The sequence below is a fragment of the Xenopus tropicalis genome, chromosome 5 (assembly GCF_000004195.4).
Source record: "Xenopus tropicalis strain Nigerian chromosome 5, UCB_Xtro_10.0, whole genome shotgun sequence".
Taxonomy (NCBI): Eukaryota; Metazoa; Chordata; class Amphibia; order Anura; family Pipidae; genus Xenopus; species Xenopus tropicalis.
The window spans coordinates 93,256,985-93,279,066 of record NC_030681.2 but is presented as its reverse complement, the minus strand read 5'-3'; the positions used below and the strand labels follow the sequence as shown (position 1 = coordinate 93,279,066).

Sequence of the window (22,082 nt, the reverse complement as noted above, 5' to 3'; positions counted from 1 at the left end):
CACTCAAGCGTGTATGAGGCTTCAGCACACTGATAGTTTTCTAATCTCTTTTTTGTCCCATAATATCCTTTTAGAGGCATCCAGTCAGACCTTTTATTTCCACATGAATGTTTACATTTAATACCCTACACAATACAGGATAAGAAATTAATGCATGTCAGTACAAGATGCTCTGAGGTTTTTTTATTTGGTTTTGGAATTTTATGGTGCAGATTTATGAAGTGTGACATTAGGGCTCACTACAGAAAAACACACAAATTTCTATGGGACTTTTAGAAACGTATTTATAAAATGGGGAACTCTAACTTTCGCCCATTTATAAATAAGCTTTTATAAATCTTCTTTATGTATTAAGTAGTAACATAAAGTACATAGTAGTCCAGGTTGCAAAAACAAACAAATATTGCAGTATGGCAGCATGACAAAATGGCTGGAACTGCCCTACCTGAAAATTATTATCATTATGGTTAGATGAATATAATATTATTAATATTATGACATAATAATAGATTATGCATGCTACTTGTAAACTACCGTATATTATAAGTGATATCTACCGTATAAGCCTCCGGAAAGTTCTGCAACCATATATTCATGCACAAGGCCACAGACCTTTTAACGTATATTATGGGACATGTTCTTCCTTACATAGGTATTTGACATATTATCCGGAAAAGAGGACATTACCTAAACTAGAGTATCAGGAATTAAGGCTGCTTAAATATATTATTTCATTCTGTTATTATGTTTTGTAAATTAGAAGTCACCTTGGAGGTTATCATTTAAGTTTTTGTTAACAAACTGAATAAATGTACAAGTTAAAACATACAAACAAAATATGTAAGAGACATTAAATATACCTTACAACTATGAAATAATATTTTTTTGGTTGGAAATATACAGAATTTTTCCATTCTGCATACATTTAAAGACACCTGCAGAGGCTGTAACACTAAACAAGCATGACCAGGGAATAGAATTTGTATAACAGGTGCAATGCAAAAAGTGCTACAATTTGGTCAAATCCCAAACCAAATTCTAGATTCAGTGCATCATTATTATAATTAATGCTTAGTAATGTTATTTACATACTTTTCTATATGCAAGCCCAACATATAAAAATGCAAGTTTGCAGAGTTGATAGAGACTACATTTTAGGATGTCTCTTTGATTTATGCCATAATACACATTCAGTACTAACACACAGCAGGGATAGCATGGATACTCTAAATCATGTATGAATTTACCGGCAATCCCTGAAGCCCAGCTTCCCCTGGAGCTCCCGGTTCTCCAGATTCACCCTACAATGAAAAAGTTAGGTATAAATAAATTATCCTAAAAATGTACTAATGCTAAGATACCATTTGAGCAGATATACATTCCACACAAAGATAAATATAAAGTATGTCTGCACTGTAGAGCGTATTTATGCTTGCAAACTTTTGCCTATGTGCAGAAAACTGCAGCTATTACATTGTACAGCACATTCCTAATACAAGCACAATGCTTAACAATAGTCTTGTTTAATCTGTAAAACCTTTAAAATGAATACAAATGAAAAAAAGAACAGATTTAAGGACTCGCTGACATGCACCAAAGCTGAAAGACATTTTTAGTCCTTAAGGGTACTTAAGGTGTCAGGCCAATTGTGCATCCTGTAACACTACTATAACAAAAACCTTTATTCTTCTTTCACATCTTTAGCATCAGCAAATAATACAAAGATTAGAATTAATAGTATAATAATGGGACGTATCAATCATGTTTTATCTATAAAGTGCCAATTCCAAGCTATCATTAACCTTGCCTGTTTGAGAAATCCAAATTAAATGTCTCACATTTTATAATACACTCATTACGTTTGGCATATACATTATAGGACAGGATAATAAATACGCAATGAGTTCCATGGCATTAATACAGAGCACATGATAGATGGCAGCATTAATACCAATCAATATCAGGAAAAAGAGAAGTGGAACAAATAACTGGGCTTTGTTGCTATTGATAAAACTGTTATATTAATATCTCTGCTGGAGTAACTAACTAACCTAACAAAGTAAGGATGCACATACATACATACTGTGCCATAAAGTATACCTTTCCACCTGGCAATCCCGGAATTCCATCACGACCGTCAACACCAGGCAACCCCTAAGGAAAGATACAAATGTTATGCTCATTGCTGAACAGCACAAATTTAGTGTGGTTTCTATATAGTCACCACAGCTAGCCAATAGTTATGAGTGAACAGAAAGAAATGTCCTGCTATTCTGGTTGATTTAATAACAATAAATGAGAAGTTTAAAGTTTAACATAATGGCTTCAATGGTTTCAGGTAAATTACCACTTTGAGTCACCTTGTGCTGGAATTATGGGTAAAAATATTGCATTGTGGGTAGAAACCATGTCAACTTTGTTTACATACACATCGTAGTATGCTTTAATATTAACTCAGAAGTCAAACATGGCTGTATCATGCACTAAAGGTGACCATACATGACCATTCTCATGACCATTGGTCGTAGGAAAGATTGTTTGTCCACTCTACTAGTGTTAAGAACTGAATCGTCAGATATGCAGGCAAAAACAAAGGCATTGTTTACCCCTATCTGACGATTTAGCAATAAAGTTACGATGTTAGGGCACCCTCAAAGGCACCTTCAGTCCTGCCCAATAGGTGGGATGACTGCTATCCAAGGTTTTTAATGATATCGGTCACCTCGGCTCCCACCACACATGCACATTTTGCACAATAATATTGGTGAATCTATGGCCACCTTAAGGACTATGGCAGAATGGATGTTTTGTCAACCCACTGCTTAATCTCTGCTAGTGTGGGCAACAAATCTGAAGTAAGGTTCATTCAAATTACCACTGGTAAAACATATGCATTGGATAGTAGCACAGGCTAATAAGGGACGCATATCTGATGGACGTTTTACCACCAGCGATTTACTGTAATCCCCATAGGAATGTAACTCACCCATACTGTAACAGATTAAGCATTAGCGGCAAAAAGTCCCACCTGCCATCAGCCTTACAATGACAAACCTTTTAGCACAACCTACAGTAGGCAGCATATAGTAAGGACACCAGATAACATGAAAAATCATGGACACTTACAGAATTCCAACTAGAAAAGCTACACTGGCTGCATTTAGGTTAAAGTGCAGCCCGACAACATGCAATACCCTGATTTTTCAGATAATCTTGTCTTAAATCAGTGATCCCCAACCAGTGTCTCATGAGCAACATGTTGCTCCCCAACCCCTTGGATGTTGCTCCCAGTGGCCTCAAAGCAGGTGCTCCTTTTTGAAATCCTGGCTTGGGGCAACTTTTGGTTGCATAAAAACCCAGTATAATGCCAAACAGAGCCTTCTGTAGGCTGCCCATCCACATAGGGGCTATTAAATTGCACCCACAGGAACCATTTTCCTATTGCTCCCCAACACTTTTTCCATTTAAATGGTTGGGGATCCCTGTCTTAAATGATACACCAGTACAATCTTTTATAGCTATCAGTATGACTGAAAAAGTCTTTACATAAAAAAAATAATATAAACCTACCGACTCTCCTTTAGATCCTGGCATTCCAGTTATGCCCCTTGGTCCAACTGGTCCCTGTTAATAAAGTAACATAAGAGTTTAGTGAGCACTTCCTTGGCATTTATAAAGTTTACATTTTTTTCCCACTGTAATTAGGTATCCTAATGTAACAATGATTGAAACAGTTTAATAAGGGTGTAGGATTGGAATATGAAAAATGTATGTGTACAGGAAATATATGCTTACCCGTTCCCCTTTTGGCCCAGTTTCTCCCAAAGCACCACGCTGACCTTGATCACCCTAAAATATTTATACAAAGAATATTTATTACAAAGATAAAATGCTGACGCATTAACAAGAGTAGGTTAATGAATGCAAAACAGTTCATTGGCTTATATGATATCTGTTAATATAAAGAACTGCTGTATTCAGAATCATATTGATCTTATGAATTTCAGAAAGCAAGTTTTTGACATTTGGGACACTAGAAATAAATGTTGTATAAGAGCAAGGCAGAGTCTTACTTTCCTGTGCATTTTTTACTTACAGTCGCACCAGCTACTCCCCGAGGACCAGGCTCTCCATCAGTCCCACGGGCACCCTATGTCATGAGAAAAAATAATATAAGCACAAAATAAATAACACAAAAGCAACTATAGTTTAATGGAGATATTCTAATTTTAGAAATATAGAAAAAGTGAAAATAGTTCATTAACTATGCTAGGTATATTTATGTCTGGTATGGTAGTCCTAATTTTATTGCATTTGCTTATTTGCCTCCTCGTGGCAGAAAGGTCCGTTATTATTAAATTGTGTTCAGGTTGGGTTACAGAGGGAAAGTATTGCTGGCAAGGCACAAGTATCTAAGTGCTGTTCAGTGCTTATTTTTGCTCAGCACTGCACACAGGCCAGACATGGACACCAGCAAATAGCAAGTAAAACTCAATGAACACCACCTGTAGTTTTCTCAAGATGTCTCAGCTGAATACAGCCAAATTATGCAAGGTAATGACTTAGGAAGAAATCCCCCCAAAATGAAATTAATTTAAAATAAAAATATCATGCTTAAAAAAAAAGGTGAAACCTTTTGTCAGTGCAGACAAATTGTACATTATATGTGAATGTGTAAAAGTAACATTTCTTACTTGCTGTTATAGGGCCTTTAACTATGTATAATTTAGGGAAATCTTTTTGAAGTTATGGGCCAATCTTTGTTGATGCAAAAAAATAAGATTTGATATACAGGTAATTCACCAATAATAATTAAATAGTTTTAGATACTTTTAATATTTATATCTGGATTGAGTTACACTAAGTTAGTAGGGTCAACTGATCTACAACTTCTGCTATTTATCTACCCCCAATAGCCCTGTTGGGAGATGCTGCAACATCCGATTCTTTAGTAGCAGGAGAATTGCAATCATATAATAAACACTACTATGTAAAGGCTTTCTTATTATTTACAAATTTCATGATCATAAAAAGTTAAGTTTACTAAAACTAAAGATCATTGCAAAGTGAGTGTTTGTTTGCTAGAAAGGCATAGGCGTGAATATGAAAAAGAAACACTTTTCAAAAAGAACAAGGTAAAATGTCCAACTGAGTATTTTTCATCATATTTAACCTATAAATACCTAGGAGATAGGCATTTTACACTGATCTTCAACAGGCGACAATGACCTATGTACACGCTCTCTAAAGAATTCATTTTTATAGACATCTTTATAGACAATATGTACTGTGATGTGCCATAAGAAATGAAAGGCAATTAAATACTATATTATTTAAGGCTGGCGCTGATTGTGACATTTAAGGTTATTTAAACTGCGAACTGAAAACGTATGGCTTAGATTGTCTTTTATACCACTGCATAACAGATGTTACCAACAAAGACAAATATAAAGCAGGGAGATGAATGTAACATCAAGGTTCTTTGCTTAGAGGACAAAAAGGAGACCGTATTTCTGCTTATGGAAAGCGAGAGTTGTTCGAAAGCTAAACTGTCATTCAACACATATTCAGATGGGGACGAGGAAACAGGTTGAATTTGCCTTCAATATGGATGTGATAGAGAACACAACGTGCCATTAGTTCAGGATAAAACCATTTATTTTTGTCCTGTGAGAGCTCAGCTTTATCACAAACTCATTTCATTCCTTTTAAGTTTTCTCCCTTATAAATTTCATAGCATAATCTTTTGATCCCAGCGGAGACCAAACATGTCCATATTTTTATTTTTCATTTTTTGGTGTTTAGTTTGTTAGTTTTCTGCCTAAACAGAATAATATAGATCACTGCTGAATGACAATACCTATTACTATGGCCTTTTTCTGGACAGCGGTCATACAGCAATGCTTTAATGAGTACTGGGGGAGCTGTGCAATGTGAACATAATGTCCATCACAAGGTTATTCAATAAGCAGGAAATGAACTTAAATTCATATTTTGAAACTGATATTGCTTGCAGAGGATCCGTCAAAATGGACCCCAAACACAAAGAGTTGATGATCAAGGTAAAATGTTTGAAGCTATATTTCATATTTTTTGGAAAACCAAATCTGATATCCCAACCCTAAAAGTGTAAATGCTCAAATTACACTGGGTGACCTTTATAATTCACCCAGTCATGTATCAAATTGTCATCTTTTGAGCATGGTAAACAAACAAATGTCTAATATTTCTTTCAAGATAATATCAGAAAAAATGCCAGACCAAGCAATCTGATGGTGACAGAGGCATATCCAATAAGATGAAATATTTATATCAAGCAGTTTAAACTGGAAAAATGCATGATGAAAAAGTGAATATAGATTGTAAGCTCTACGGGGCAGGGAACTCCATCCTCTTGTGTCTTTGACTCTTAACTTATTGCAACTGAATCTTTTTTATTTTTATTTGTATTTATTGTTATACTTTGTATTTATCTATTATTATCTTAATAACCCCGTTTGTATTAATGTATTCTACTGTACAGCCCTGAGTACATAAGTAGCGCTCTATAAATAAATAAAGATATACATAAATACATACATACAGAAAATACATGATGATTGATCATCTTAGTGGCTATTTCAAAGTGTGAATACAGATACATATACATGCTATTCATATCCAGGTTAGTGTGTAACTTGATAACTCACCTTGCTGCCTTTGGCTCCCATTATGCCAGTGATACCTCTCAGACCTTGTGGCCCCTAAAAAAGCAATTCATATTTTTAGGATATTATTAGGAGATAACGCATAGAATAGACCATATTTAGGTTAGAGGGTTTGTAAACCCAAATACAAAAGTTTGCATAATGACAGCAAATGTTATTCTTACACATATATACTACACATTTATCACAAATGTTGTTACAATTGTAATTGCTATTGAAAGCAGCATCTGTCTTGTCTTTTGGTATCTGCCTATATTGCTGATTCTGATTATTTGTACCATGTAGTAGTCAGCTCCCCAGCCACAATGTCTGACTATAGCAACATTTTTTGAATGGGACATGTAGCCAGGGACAGATACTGTCTTTAAAACTGAAAATTTTTAATTAAAATATATTGGACAGTAGATCAGAATTACACATTTTTTGCATTGTTATTGCTGAACTATGATTGTTTACATCAGCATTCAATCACAGTCAGTCACTGAAAATTCCATAATGTGCAGTTCAGCAGAATTTGTATATATACAATGTATATTATACATAAAAAGACTATATGACTTGTTCAATTAAAAACAGAAAACTGCAATAGTTGCCAACTGCCAACCCTTTCTAAAGAAATGATGACAGATTTTTGCATTTTGAATAGACTGCCCACATCCAGCAACAAAAAACTTGTAATGGCAACTAGCATGCGGTATTGTGTATCATAATTATCATAAAAAGCTGATGTTCCAGTGTTTGTATAGTGTGAAGTATACTATTAAAATACATTTTAAAGCCTGAAACTTAATAATTACTTTACTAAAATAACAGTTTATGTGACAAGTTTCTCTGTCAGCAACCAATCAGAAATTACTTCTCACTGATTGTAGTTAGAAAGCAGGGAATAGAGCTTATTTAGAAATAGCTGTATATTATACTTATTATTATTATTATTATTATTATAATTATTTATTAGTCTACCTTTAAGTTCATATCAGACTCAATAAGAACAATGAACATTTTTTCCTATGAAATGTAGTAATCGCATAAAGAACAATGTTTCCAAAACAAAAAAATGTATTACCGGAGGTCCCTGAGAACCAATGTCCCCCACTCCTCCTTGTTCACCTTCTTCTCCCTAGGGAAAACAACAAATACATTACAAGTATCCCCACAAGAGAAAATGTTGGCATATCCTCTCTTACGTTTCCAACACTAGAACATAATGAAAGCAATAGTTTTATTACAATGCCACTATCGTGAATTATCCTTCAGTAATGTATAAACAAGATCAAAACCATTTTAATTTAATTTTATTGCCCTTTAAATTTAACAAATGACAGCTCAACTGTGTTTAAGAAACTACTTGCAAATTGGAGCCTGTGGGACAGGTTGCATTTTAAATTCCAATGGTTTCAAGGATTTGTTCCTAGCTAACATGATGATGGCTTTCAATATATTTCATTTGAATAAATGTACAAACAATCCAGCTGAAGTTCATCTTTTGGTTATTATTTTAAAGAATGCTACAAGTGTAGTAGTTTTATATACTCATTTGTCAAGCGCAGCAGGCAGTAACCTTGATTTGTAATATTTGTGGAAAACATCATTGTGATATCTACAATGTGTGACCTGGGAGACTGATCACAGCTATTATTTAAAATATCACCATTGCACTGAAAGAATGAGCAAAATGTATGGGCATAAAGTAGCCCATTACATGAAAAATACTTTATAATATCATAGTATATATAGTTCATTGTGTATGATTGCCAAGGGACATGTAGAGAACTTGACTTTGAATAGAGTCAAAAGAGGAAGGCATCTAGTTGGGTGCAATGCTGGTCATGAAGGTAGTGTTATGTAACAGGAATGGTGCCATGGTGTCAGGCAGCAAAGATAAATAAAAACTAAAAAAAACAAATATTTGGGTGTGCACACCTATATCTATACTTTGATAATTCCTCTGCTGTTCTAGCAGGGAATAGCTAAATGCATATAAACATGGAGAGAAGTGCACTTAGTTTAATGAAGTCTATGACATTCTAAGACGTGTTTTTTAACATTTTCTTTGACTTTAGAATTATTTTTTTTCCCACTTCTATAGCTTTGAATTTAAATTGCTAGCTATGTGCCAGGCTTGTGGCACTTGTCAGCCTGGCATTTGTTTAAAAGTCAAAAAGAAAGATGAATAAAAGAGTGGCTGTATAGCTAGATAAATAACAAAATTATAGAACCTTAACCAATGTGCTTTCTGGTTGTAATGTAATGAGAATAATTGTTACCTTATGGCCTTGTTTTCCTGGCTCCCCAGCTTCTCCTTTTGCACCTTTGTGACCCTAGAAAACAGACACGTACTTGAGCATTAAGTTTATACTTTCCTTAAATAACATATTTAACATGTTAGAGTACTATGGAATTCATGACTCAATACAGCAGAAACAAACTGGTACTAGGTACAATTTAGCCTAGAGTAGGTGTTTCATATCTATGTTGGCTAATTACGGTTGGCTTGTGTGGCACTTTTTTTTAACCCTCATTTTCTAAGAGTTCCTACAATAGTACTGTCATAAACAAACAATCAACAATTAGCTTAACAGGTCTAAGTGCAATTAGAGTGATGAAATCAAATATCTGGTTGTTGGAGGTTATTGCACTGGGACAATATCCAACAATAATGAACGTGAGTCCCTTTTAGTGCTATCACAGCTGTAAACAAATCTCAATAGAGACAAATAAAATGTCCATAATTAATGGAATGATTTCCGATAAGCCAACTGCACATTACAGCATTGAACTGTCTATCATTCAGCATCAATCAAATACAGGTTGCCAAAAGGAATAAACTATTTATTAATCATATTGATTAGTCTTGTAAAATATTAACATCTTGGAAGGTGTAACACCCATTTATGCTTAAAATCTTCTTATATATCTTACTGTTTTATACAGAAATACAAAAATGCTCATAACCTATAGTCCTTACATTCAGAGTTTTACAAAGACAACAACTGACAATTTAGACTGGTAAGTCTGCCTAATTGTGTTTTCAGCATATGTCTTTTGATAAGTAACACTGCCTTTGCTTCAGTTTATAAGTATTTTAAAGATATGACCTAGATCAAGCAAAGTATTGCTAATGAGAGACAAAGGGATATGGTGTAATGAAGCTGGAAAACCAGAACCAATAAATATCGCTGCTAAATAAATCAATTACAGAGGTGAATGAAATGCGCATTTGTGTGGGAGGAAGCCTTAAAGAGGGGTGTTAAGAAATGAAAGGGCATATCCAGACAGATACTTGTACAATGGGATCTCAGTACTTATGCCCTTGGCCAGCGATCCTTCTCATTGCTACTTAAATTAGTGCTAAGGTTCCATTAACAGTATTTCTCCATCTATTAGGCCTCTATATGCACTATTGGATGCATTAACCATTTTATTAGCTTATAAAGGTTGCTACTATGTTATTACCTTCATGCCTGGCAAGCCTGGATATCCTGGTCTTCCTGGTGGGCATGCATTGGGGCACTGAAATATAAAGAGAATTCTTAACAGAAACCAATTGCAAGTGAGGTAAAATAGTTAATACTACGCACTACTGAAGTACAACACTCACCAGGGGTTCTCCTTGGGCAGTTGGACCCTATTAAAGAGAAATTTATTTCATTATTTTTATGTAGTTATAAATTTGGTATTTCCTAAGCTTGCATATGACTGAACAGAAGAGCAATGCAAAAATATTATCTTAATAATCTTTTTGTGTAAAAAACACCAGGAGGAAGAATTAAATCTTTGAACTCTGGGGAACCTGACATAAAATACAGCTAGAATTCATGTTGTGGGTGGATTCATAGGCCATTGTTTTACACGTAATGGGCTGAATATCAGATATGGCACAGGCGTGAATATTTGCATTTATGCAGGTAGGACTGGATATGGAAATACATTTTACATTGACAACGTATTGTAATTTATATCATTCAAAAGCAATCTGTCGCATTCCTTTACCAGATTCCATAAGAATCACTGCCACATCTGGGATGCATTTATCATAATATATTTCTGGAGTTATTTTGTGTTATCTTTGCAACTGATACATCGATTGCTTTTCCCTTTGTGGCTAGTGTTATATTTGCAGTACCTACATCATCCATACATTGTATATTTTCTATCTGCTGTCATATATGCACTAGCTGACCTATCTATACAACCCCCTGAACTAAAAGTGCCATATATGTGGTACCTGTGCAGTCTACATACTGTATAGTTTTATAAGGGCTGTCAGTATAATATATGTTCTTTCTGCCCCATCTATATACTGTATATTAGTGGAATACATGTGACAAGTGCAATCTATATTCTTTCTAGTTTTCTCTCAGAAGCTTCTCTGCCAATTATGTATGCACATGTCTCCTGTGCTGCACATATACAGTACTCTGCAGATTTTGCTTCTGCTGTTGGCATACACATACATACATGTATATATGTAAACTGAAATACTCCCCTGTGCTGCCAGTAGCATAGAGAGTGACTGTGCACTCTGTGATTTCTTTATGCTGTGTGTTTCCCCCTGTGCTGTTAGCCCTATATCTGTAGTAATGGTAAAAGAGACATGCTTTACCCTTTGCTGTCAATCCCATTTCTGTGTATATACACAGTCCCCAAACTGTATGCATTTCACCTTTGTTTTGAATGCAGTTTCAGTAAAGTGTGTATATACATTGTATTCACTGTGCTATTTTTGACACATCTGTAGGATGTATAAGCCACCTGGTGTCCTTGAACTATTTGTTTTTTCTATCTGTAGCAAATGTGATTTCTGCTGCATTCAAGTACTACCTGTTCCCTAGTGCTTGGTTTCTATTCCATAAGGAATCCTGCCACTACAGCTCCCTTCTGTTCAACATCTACATTGTTCCACTGTTGCACTTCATGTATGTGCACCAATATTATGTGTTCTAGGTTCTAGCTATGTACATTCTCTCCCCATTTCTGACTGAATTAATGCCCCCCTTTAAGCTACTGTACTGTATGTGCAGATTATTGAATCAGTACAAGATGCTCTTTATTCTGTTTATTCCGTAAGTAATACAGTCATGGGAAACTGCTGTGGAACTGGGTGTGCTGAATGTTTTGATGGAGAATGCTTTTTATTTGCAAAAAAACTATGCTGCTGTAAACCATGAGGTACGTAATGGTGAAGCGGTGAGTGGCAATAGGGTGTTGGATTTGTGGATATTACGACAGACACTGTAGGTTAAGGAAGGTAAATGGGGTGTCATTTTCTACTTGTTTTTGGTTCATAGATAGTTCAATGATGGAAAACATTTTGTTATGTAGCTTTTCATGTACATGCTTTCCCCAGAGTCTGTTTGCTCCCATTTTGTAAACTTACTCTTGGCCCTGGCGGTCCTGGTAGTCCTGGAACACCTCTTGCACCAACATCACCCTAAACATGGAAAATAAAAAAACATCAGTATGTATGCAAATTAAGAGATAAGGAAGATAAATTAATGTGGGGCTAAAATAGCCAGCAGCTCATCAGTTTAATAAATAAACCATAAAGTATATGGTCTCTCTATACCACACAGTGATTTATAGGATTGTAATAAACATCAAATATGTTCACTTAAAAACTGAGGGCTACACTCTTTTAGTCTACTAAACATTAAAATTAAAAATTAAGGGGTTTTTTTTATCATGAATCTGGCACTGAATGGTTCTGCAGGGGTCACCATGGGTCATTCCACTTTTTTACTTCCATGAAGGCTAAGAACCAATTGCATATAAATAATGTAAAAACATAAATACCTCTAATCCAATATTGAATAATATTACATTTCACTAAATATACTGAAAAATATTTCACCAATCTGAACCACTATCTGTTAGTAGGGCCATTTCTCCCCCCAAACCACCCCCCCCCCCCCCCCCCGGCAGGCCCCCAAAAAATATTCCTGTGTAGACACGTCCTGATCTACCTTTTCTATGCACAATTATGCCAGCAGAAAAAAGACGCAGTAGGGAACACATAGAAAGCATTACATTTCTTGAAACAGCGTACATATTAGTAAAAGGCAGCAAAAAGACTAAAAACGCAAAAGACTCAACAAGAAGCAGTAGTAATTATATAAAAAATTATAATCAGCTGAATGGGTTAACTCTTAAACTTTTCTCTGTATTCATTAGGCAAATAATGGCAAGCAGACTATTGAGAGGAATGATTAATGCAAGGCCTAAGGTGTAATTGCCTACTGGCATTTTCTTAGATTATTTTCTACTGAAGTACATTGTTTTCAAGTACATAAAGGGAAAGTAAGAAAAATAAAGGCTCAGATCCAAGTACCCCTTAGCTGCATTAGGCCTCTGGGAAAGCAGAGTAATTGAAAAATCTCATTTGTGAATAACATCCTCAGCAACTTCTAAAAGGTTTCCATTATGTAATAGATATGCTACTGCTGACTGTAGGCAATAGAGCTTTAGTTTATCATGCCAGCAGCTTACAATCAAGGGCATCATATACAATGCAAGTGCTATAAGTATAAGTGTAAAGAGAAATGCTTTTTTAGTATACGCTATAGGTCATATTTATCATTGGTACAGGCTCAAGTGCTAGCAAGGACTAGAGCACCAAGGGACAAAAAAGGGCCCATAGAAAGAGTATTTGCACCTGTGCCCATGTACCCAAAGGGGCCCATCTGGGAACAAGGTGTAAAAGATGTTTTGCATCTGGGGGGCATAGGGCATCTTGTAAATAATAAACTTGCAGCTAAATTATTCCTTTATTTACCAGGAAGAAATAGGGTTCCCCAGTAAAGTCACTCTTATGAAACCATTAGACTTCAGATCAATAGCTTTCCTAATTTCACAGACTTCTTTACTAATATACACATTAATCAATAAAAAAATGGTTAAGTATACTAATGCAACCTTTATAATGGTTTGAGTCTGATAGACTGAAAGTAGACAACCATTATCCAATATACAATGCATTGCAGTTATCAATGTAAAATTTCAGTTGCTTTCTGTTTTATATATTTTACTGTTTTTCTAGGTTTTAAAAATAAAATAGATTCTTTTCCCCACACACATGACGTCACACACATGACGTTTTCTCCACTGGTGTATTGTAAAGATTACACCTCTGCAGCCCCTAAGTAGTGTTGAGCAGGTCAGCCTGAAACCAATCGGTCAAGTGGCACTGGGCAGACCAATTGCTTCCTGAGACAAGTGGGAGGCTGTTCGTATTTGCCACCCACCCAGCCACTCACCTATCTCTCTGTGCCGTTTCAACCCTGTGAATGAGGGGACAGAGCTAGTTTATATACTTGCTCACCCAATCCCCTCTTATGAATTCAGAAAAAGGGTCAGGTTGGGTCAGAGTTGGGTGTGGGTCAGTAAATATTTGACTTGTGCATCACAACTGCTAAGCATGTTCCGGGAGCTTTAGTAAACACTGTCACACAGCAACATGAGAAATGTATCATCTATTGTATGACATGATGCCATTAGCAGAGGTTATTGTCTTTTTTTTTTTTAAATACACTTATGTTTATACAATTTCCTATTCATCTTTCAAGCTATTATATAAACAATTGCCTATAATTTAAAATATAGTGCAGTGGGTATACATTACTGGGAATGACTTCAAAATCATTTTAGGCCTCCCAATAATCGTGTATTGTATAAATCAATAATGCTCATCATTCAGGGCCCTTTACACTCCTGGGTTCCCCAGCAGACTGCTTTTCCTGCTGTTATTCTTTTATGTAAGTGGTATCCTAGCAACTAGACCACAGTTTAAATTGCAAACTGAAAGCTGAGGGAAAAAAATCGTCAAAATCTTCAAATTTTCAAAAGCCCCCAAAAATAAGGATCTGCACGGTGTACACATATGTCTAGGTGATATTAAGAGTTTATTGTGAGCATCCCCCTTTAAACTGAAATATAAAATAAATGAAATCATGCATGTAGAACAGGCAACTGTAACTGTTTAATGTTGACAATAATTCCCATTTATGAAGGCTCACACTATTCTGGTCAGAAGTACCAATAAATTAAAATTGTGCTTTTTACTGTATACAAACACCATGATTAATAGAGAAGAATAACACAAGCTCATATAAATATATATATATATAATGGTATAAATATATATAATGAGCCCCGACTTCTGCTGCACTGTCTAAGAAGTTTGTCTGTGGATCCACAGCTCCTCTATTTTAGTAAACTACATCTTAAATTGTCCATGTGACTAATTTGTTTTATTAACAGTACAATTTAGCACTGAATGTTAATTGAACTTAACAAGTTTACTTCAATAACTCTTTGTAGAGGTTATTCAGTATTTATCATTGAGAACATTAAAGTACTATAAATTCCTCATGAAAATTGAAAAACCTATGTTGAAATTATAGCTCATCTACTCTACAGGCTATGAGCAAAATGGGGGGGGTCACAATGCCATGCTGTAGTTTATCACATTACAGGAAGATTATGAGAAATAAGGAATGTGTAGCTATAGAAACAAAGGAGTCCTGCACAAGGCTGAAACAAGCTCAGTCAGGGGTTTAATGACTAATTGGATATTTTGCAAGCTTTCTGTAACATTATTTTGGTTTTGTTTAGGGATACAAATTGTGACCTCTTCTATTTATTACACAGCTAAAAATTCTACATGTATATCCAAAACATCCCTTCTACATCTTTATCTTTCCAACAGATGTTATAAAAATTAGCATATGTTAAACTCTCTAAAGATCATTTGAAGCATTTTAATTTAAGATGGAGTGAAGCTGAAATGTGCAAGGAATATGACCAGAAATAAACTCCCACTCATTTCTGCCTGTTGCACCCTTAACATATCCTTTGCAGTCAGAGCTGTTAGCAATCTGCCTATCATTTGTACTACTTACTTGTTTAAATATACATACAGAATTTCATCTTTCTCAAGACACTGCTAATGCAGAAAGGCAGATATTTGACCTACAGCGTTCTAAATCTGTGTAGTCATAACAATCGAATTGTGCTTGTCTGTCCCTGTAGGGCTGCCACGCAGAGAGCTCCAAGGATCAGTTAGGCAACAGTAGGTGCTTTTTGTTATGCCAGAGGATATTTTAGGCTAACAGTATAGAAAGAGTTTTAGGCACCACTTCCCTCCAGTGGATGAATGACTAAGGGGCAGATATATGAATCTATGCACGCAAGCAATAGCAGAAACTGCAAGTGAGTTCCTAAACCTGGACGAATAAAGATTCATAAATATGCCCCTAAATGTTATTTTATTGAAAAAGAAAAGGGAGATCATAGTGGCTAGCTATGGATTTAGAAAATTGTAAACATGCCCAAAGCTGCCCAAGGGATGTGTAGATTTAAATTTTTTTTCAAGGTGGTTGTTCAAGTGAATGTTCACCTTTTAAATTTAAGTTTTACTATGTTATAGAGCAAACTGTTTAAGGCAAATTAGCCGTAAGTCTTCATTATGTATGCTTTGTGAAGCATACAAAATAGCATTTGAAAACAGAGCTGTAGGAGTAAATAAATAACTGAAATTTGCCAAAAACTCAAGACAAAATGCATATTGTCTAGGAATAATGTCTAGATTATACTAAGAGCTAATCTGAAGGTGAGCTACCTTTTAAGAATCTATGGTAATATGCCTATATAGCTTTTAAACAGATATGAGTGTAACTACAGCATGTTTGTGGATGGCCATCTTGGATTAATCATCATAGCTATCTACACATATGTTGTATGGCGATGTGCTAGCTGGATGTAATCTATATCAAAGCTACTACTAACAGCTTAATACTGATATTTAACTAATGCAGAAGTGCCATCGCAAGGACCATGTATCCTGGCAATGGCACTTATATAAAATATCTATATCAGAGCTACAGCTGCCCAACTATACAGATATGACTTTTTACAGAGCACCACAAGTCCAGTTGCTGCTTGTTAACCAATGTTGGAGAAACCTGCCTTTGGTGCTCTGTGAAGATTCTGTCTGTTTATTCTGGCAGCTAAAGCTCACTTTATCGTAGCTCTCATATCTCAGTTGTAGGGAAGGAGTTTGACTGAGTAGTGGTATTTTCATAACTGAAAGCAAAACACCCCTTGGAAACACTGCAGGATGGAAACAGTTGGAATAGGGCTTATTTGAAAAACTCTGCTTAAAGTTGAGATTTATTTTTTTCAAAATCACTATATATAGTATTAACTGTTCTTGCTGGAACTCAGAAGTGTATAAGATTCCCTGTTAGACACTGTAATGTTACCTTCCTCTTACATTTTAAGAAATTAATCATGCTGACCCATTGGGGGGATCTCATCCACAAACCAGTGTTGGACTAGGATACAAGGGGCCCACCAGAAAACCTCAGACCATAGGCCAACCATTCACTTTATTTTTTTTTCTCTTTTCTTAACTCAGGTTCCTTATTGGCCTAGTCTCTTCTGTACTCTATACTTCCATCTATCCTTCTCTCCATTACTCCTTTTTGTTCTCAAAAACAAAAGAGGAATGTTTAAGACAAGCAAAATGAGCAAGCAGAAGGAGCCCACTGATAGGATACTGATTTTCATAGTATCCTGATGAGCCAAACCCATGTAGAACTAAGATCTTCAAGCTACCTTCCCATTTGACATTCCCTTTACCTGTTTCAACTACACCCAACTGATTTGCAGCTAATGAAACATGTAAATCTGATGTTGGACTGGGTCAGCAGAACACCGGGAAAACGTCTGAAAGGCCCTGGCCTTATGGGCCGGCCCAGGCCCACTCTCACACAGGAAGTGTCCCCACCCACCCCCAGGCAGACCCGATTACAGTGCCAAATTAAGGAGGAGGGAAGTACACGCCACCATCACAACCGTGTACTTGAAAAGGTGTGAGCGGTTCAAGAAGAGCCCTTTAGTTCTCATAGAGGGCCGTTAAAGTTGCACTCTTGGTGGGCCCTGGACAACCCAGTCCAGCACTGTGTAAATCTCTGATTGGTTGTTATAACTTAATGCAATTGTGTATATTTATTTATTTTTTTACATAGGTTACAAAACATGGAAAAACACTATTAATTATTTTTAATTCTTTGACCTTTGCTACTAGAAGTGCTTTAATCCTACAAAAGCAGCATGGAGTAACAAGCTGAGCTGTACAGAATCTAGGATTGTACTCACCATTGGTCCACCACGCCCTAACTCTCCAGGAAGTCCTGGGGCACCTGGAGCCCCCTGCAAAAATAAAATCAATTCATATTAAGATATATGAAATTGGGATTGTACCTGTATTCTTTAACTTTATACTTTTTATACTGAACGGAGTTATGCCTAATATCCAGCGCCGGATTTGTGTTCCGGGCGCCCCTAGGCCACCCCCGCTGGTCGCCCCACCTCACTGAGTGCGCATGCACGAACATGCGAACCCCCCCCACGCCACGGCAGAGAGCGCAAGCATACATTTAAACTCCATATGGAGCAGTGGGGAGAGGTCCCCATTGCTCCGTATGGGAGCAAAATTAAAAAATTTAGTTGTGGCGGGGCGGCATGCCGCCCCTAAATTTCTGCCGCCCTAGACCCGGGCCTTTGTGGCCTCTCCACAAATTCGGGCCTGCTAATATCAAATATATTGGAACATAGTGTTGTGGTCACACTGGTCTAGTGCTTAGCTGGCGTGGCTCCATGACCCCCAATGTGGTTACCCAGATAACCGGCACATTCCCGGGAAATGATGGGCAACAGCACACCTTTGGCAACTAATTATCACACAAAATAGCATACTGAGTAAAAACATATAATTAGCATTAGTAAATGTTCCCTCTAGGATCTTATGAATGATGACAAGCCATGTTGCACCATTGTAGTAGCCCATAGCAAACCAATTAGCAATTGAGTTTGATCAGTCTACTGTAAGAACAAATATACATGTAAATCCAGTGTAAAACATGTAAATTGGCACAAATGTCAAGCCCACTAATGCAAATGCTCTTGTCACTTTGTCCATGGTAGGTGATCCTGACTTGTTTCTGCTTTGACCCTCGCAAGCCTTTCCTTGTATGACTGCTGGTTCTGGCCTGTTGTTCTTTAAATGTTTTCATTAACCCTTGCAGTGCTGTGCCTTGGACCTCTTCCCTGTCTTGACAGTTAAGCCACTGCCTATCAACATTTCATTATGGGTTAGGGTCTTTCATTTTTATGACCACATCCTCAGTAGTTCCTGAGATTAAATGCTACAGAATATGAAACTTTAACTGCTATGTGAATGCAAGCCTAAACTGTTTAACTGATCTTAATACAAACTAACACTCTTCTCATGGGCAATTACACCAATGATTCCAGTAACTATGGGTGTCTAAAAATTCAATCCAGTGGTATAGGGATCTCTAGATTGTCTAGCTTGCAAATGCACATTACATAATGTTTGCGGATACGTACAGCAGGTGTCCATAAAAAGATGAAAGAGCCATTTTAGTCACATTTCTAATTTTATAGTTCATACTATCTTACAACACTAATAACACTTAACTTATCTGAAAATGGATTAAAGGAGAAGGAAACTAAGTAAGCCTTATCAGAAAGGTCTATGTAAATACACCAATAAAGAAAAATTTAATTTCTTTGCTTCTATTGTGTACACATGAGCTCCATAATCAGATTTTCTTTTCTCACGTCAACCCCCCCCCCCCCCCCAGGCACTGCACTGCTTGTCTCTCTCCCTCTCCCTCTCCCATCTCCCTCCATCCCTCCTTGCTGTAATCTGAACCCAGAGCTACCAGTGAGCAGGGAGAGATATAGGCAGGAGGAGAGGAAGTTATGTTACACCAATTAATATGGCAGCTGCTTTCTAAAACAAACACAAAGAGTTCTAACTTGAACTATTGTAACAAATTTATTTGGAAGAAACTACATCAATAGCTTTCCTTCTCCTTTAATTATACAGCATTTGCTTTATTCCTTCATTACTAGAATATAATTCACATACTGATACAATTTGTATATACATACCCTTGGTCCAGGAGCACCAGTGCCCTTTAAAAATAAAAATCACTTATTAATACTTAGTAAATAGGATGAGATTAAGGCACAGCTTTATGTGAATGCATAAATTATATACAACTGCATTGACTTAATGTGTAGCCTCTGTAAGTGGGCTTTTTGGTGGGTATCTGTGATGGTCACAAGAAACCCGAGCATTGGTTACTTTAAAATATCTATAGCTTACTCTTCCACCGCCACAGTAAAACTAGTCACATATGGCACACATGATATTTCTGGAGAAGGTAACACTAAGCTCCAAGTTTGCTTTTAATTTCTTCCCTATCCCATTTCTCTTTTGCCCAATCGCTTACCTGTCCATATCTCACTTTGGTTTCCCTTTCTTAAGTTACAAGTGGGCAGGTAGCAGTCAGCAACACAGGGCACATCACTGCACCTTCCCACTGAGCTGTGCAATGTCCCACAGACAAATGAGCTGTGCACAGCTTTTATTTGTATAATAACATAGCAATCAGTTTTTTAGCAAATAAACAAGCCTGCGCCATTCCCTCTAATTTCTCTGGCCCTAAATGAATATACCATGAATAATCCCTCACTGTGTTTTTCACTTCACATTCTACACTATAGTATCTCTGGCAGACTCATGTTTATACATAAATTCATTAATTTTTTCTCCCCATTCTTGTTTATCTTACCCTACGAGTGGTACGAATACAATGCATTTCTGACATGGAAAAACCTCAGTATGACTATGAAGCTTATAGCATATACAATTTTGCAGAGGCAAGTTTAGAATGGTAATGCCAAGGCTGTTGGCCCTTGCACAACATAAGTATAGGCTGACTTTAATAGGATATAATTCCCACTATATGCTGTGATAGCATATTATTATCAGTAATTATATTTATACAGGTAAAGGTAACTGACGTTCTATCCATTATGCTCGGCACCTGGGGTTTTCATTAAAGAGATCTTTCTATAATTTGGATCACCATGCCTTAAGTCTGCTAAAAAATAATTTAAACATTAATTAAACCCAATAAGATTGTTTTGACTCCAGGATTGGTTTACCTTAGTTAGGATCAAGTACAAGGTACTTTTTTTATTATTACAGAGAAAAAGGAAATCATTTTTAAAAATATGAATTATTGATTTAAACTGGTGACTATGGGAAACAGACTTTTTGTAATTCACAGCTTTCTGGATAATGGGTTCCAGGTCCCATACCTGTACTTTTAAACTTTATTAGAAAAAGTGGCAAGGATATGCACCAAACCTTTCTATTTGTAAAACACTGCAGAAAGTTTGTAAAGGCAGAGAAGAAATTAAAAGTAAAAAATGTAATTATTACTTACTGGTAATCCACGAGGACCTGGCAGTCCGGGTTCACCCTAAAAATAGTGATAGATTTAGCAAAGGAATAGAATTTTATGGCTGTTAAAGAGCATTTAAATATATTACCCCCTCCCCAACAAGTAAATTGTGGAAAATACCTACTTTCTGCCCTCTTGGTCCAAGTGGGCCGGGAGATCCTATTGGTCCTGTCAGTCCCTGTAGAAATATAATTTACTATCAGTATTGAAAATTTTAAATAAACAAGAAAATCACTTGCAAACATGGACCTATATTTACAGCATTAATACCAGCTAATCAGCGGTTAACTTTGATCTGTCTTATCCTGTTAACATATTGAAAGCAAATGACTGATTGGTTGATACTGGTAACTGCATTTGAACAAATCTGCACTTATGTTAGTAAATGAGGCCTTGGTGTTTATTAAGTTAAACTTTGCAACAGTGGCGCATGTTTTTCTTTTAACAGGGATATTATAATAATGGCAAATTGAAACTGTGCTCATAACATCTGTGAAAAAAACCTACTGATGGATTAATGAGCCCTTCTGAGATATGACTTTAAACGTCCCTCTAACATTATGTGCCACTTCTGTTTGTAGTTCTCTGGGCTCCAGGGAGACACTGACATTAAGCTCACATTATTGCAGAAGGGCTGCTGAGCAGAAATATTCATAACTCCGATCACATTAGGTCACGAGCTTTGTGCTTATGGCCCTGCAAACATGATTGGAGCTGTTGCTCGGCGAAATGCAAATTTCTAAATTGGAATATTAAATATATTAAAAAGAGGGAGAGAGATATGTTTATTGTTTTCTCATCTCCCTGCTCAATGTCTAATAGTAATCTCAAAGCAAAGTGTGAAATGCTCTGAGACAAATCCTATGATTTCCACAAGGCACGAAAACTTTCTCATCCAGAATAAAGGTTTTAATGGACAGGGTAGATAGGGTTTTTTTTTTGCCAGGATTCCAATTTTTCCCATGGTCCTTAACTTGAAATTGTTCCAGGTGAAACAGCATGTTTAGTATTTTTAGGAATGTATATA

General features: G+C 36.3%; 1 protein-coding gene across 2 annotated transcripts in view; it reads right to left on the bottom strand.

Moving 5' to 3' along the window:
• The window catches only part of col9a1 (collagen, type IX, alpha 1), a 79,962-nt gene that overhangs the window by 21,716 nt on the left and 36,164 nt on the right, over positions 1–22,082 (bottom strand). For both annotated transcript variants that reach the window (XM_012963497.3, XM_031902177.1), the window contains 15 exons: positions 21,180–21,233; positions 21,038–21,073; positions 19,692–19,715; positions 17,868–17,921; positions 12,088–12,141; positions 10,309–10,335; positions 10,164–10,220; positions 8,975–9,028; positions 7,774–7,827; positions 6,690–6,743; positions 4,097–4,150; positions 3,796–3,849; positions 3,571–3,624; positions 2,101–2,154; positions 1,248–1,301 (listed from right to left, as the gene is read on the bottom strand). In XM_012963497.3, coding sequence (XP_012818951.2) covers positions 1,248–1,301; positions 2,101–2,154; positions 3,571–3,624; positions 3,796–3,849; positions 4,097–4,150; positions 6,690–6,743; positions 7,774–7,827; positions 8,975–9,028; positions 10,164–10,220; positions 10,309–10,335; positions 12,088–12,141; positions 17,868–17,921; positions 19,692–19,715; positions 21,038–21,073; positions 21,180–21,233 — 738 coding nt within the window. The remainder of the gene's footprint in view (positions 1–1,247; positions 1,302–2,100; positions 2,155–3,570; positions 3,625–3,795; positions 3,850–4,096; positions 4,151–6,689; positions 6,744–7,773; positions 7,828–8,974; positions 9,029–10,163; positions 10,221–10,308; positions 10,336–12,087; positions 12,142–17,867; positions 17,922–19,691; positions 19,716–21,037; positions 21,074–21,179; positions 21,234–22,082) is intronic.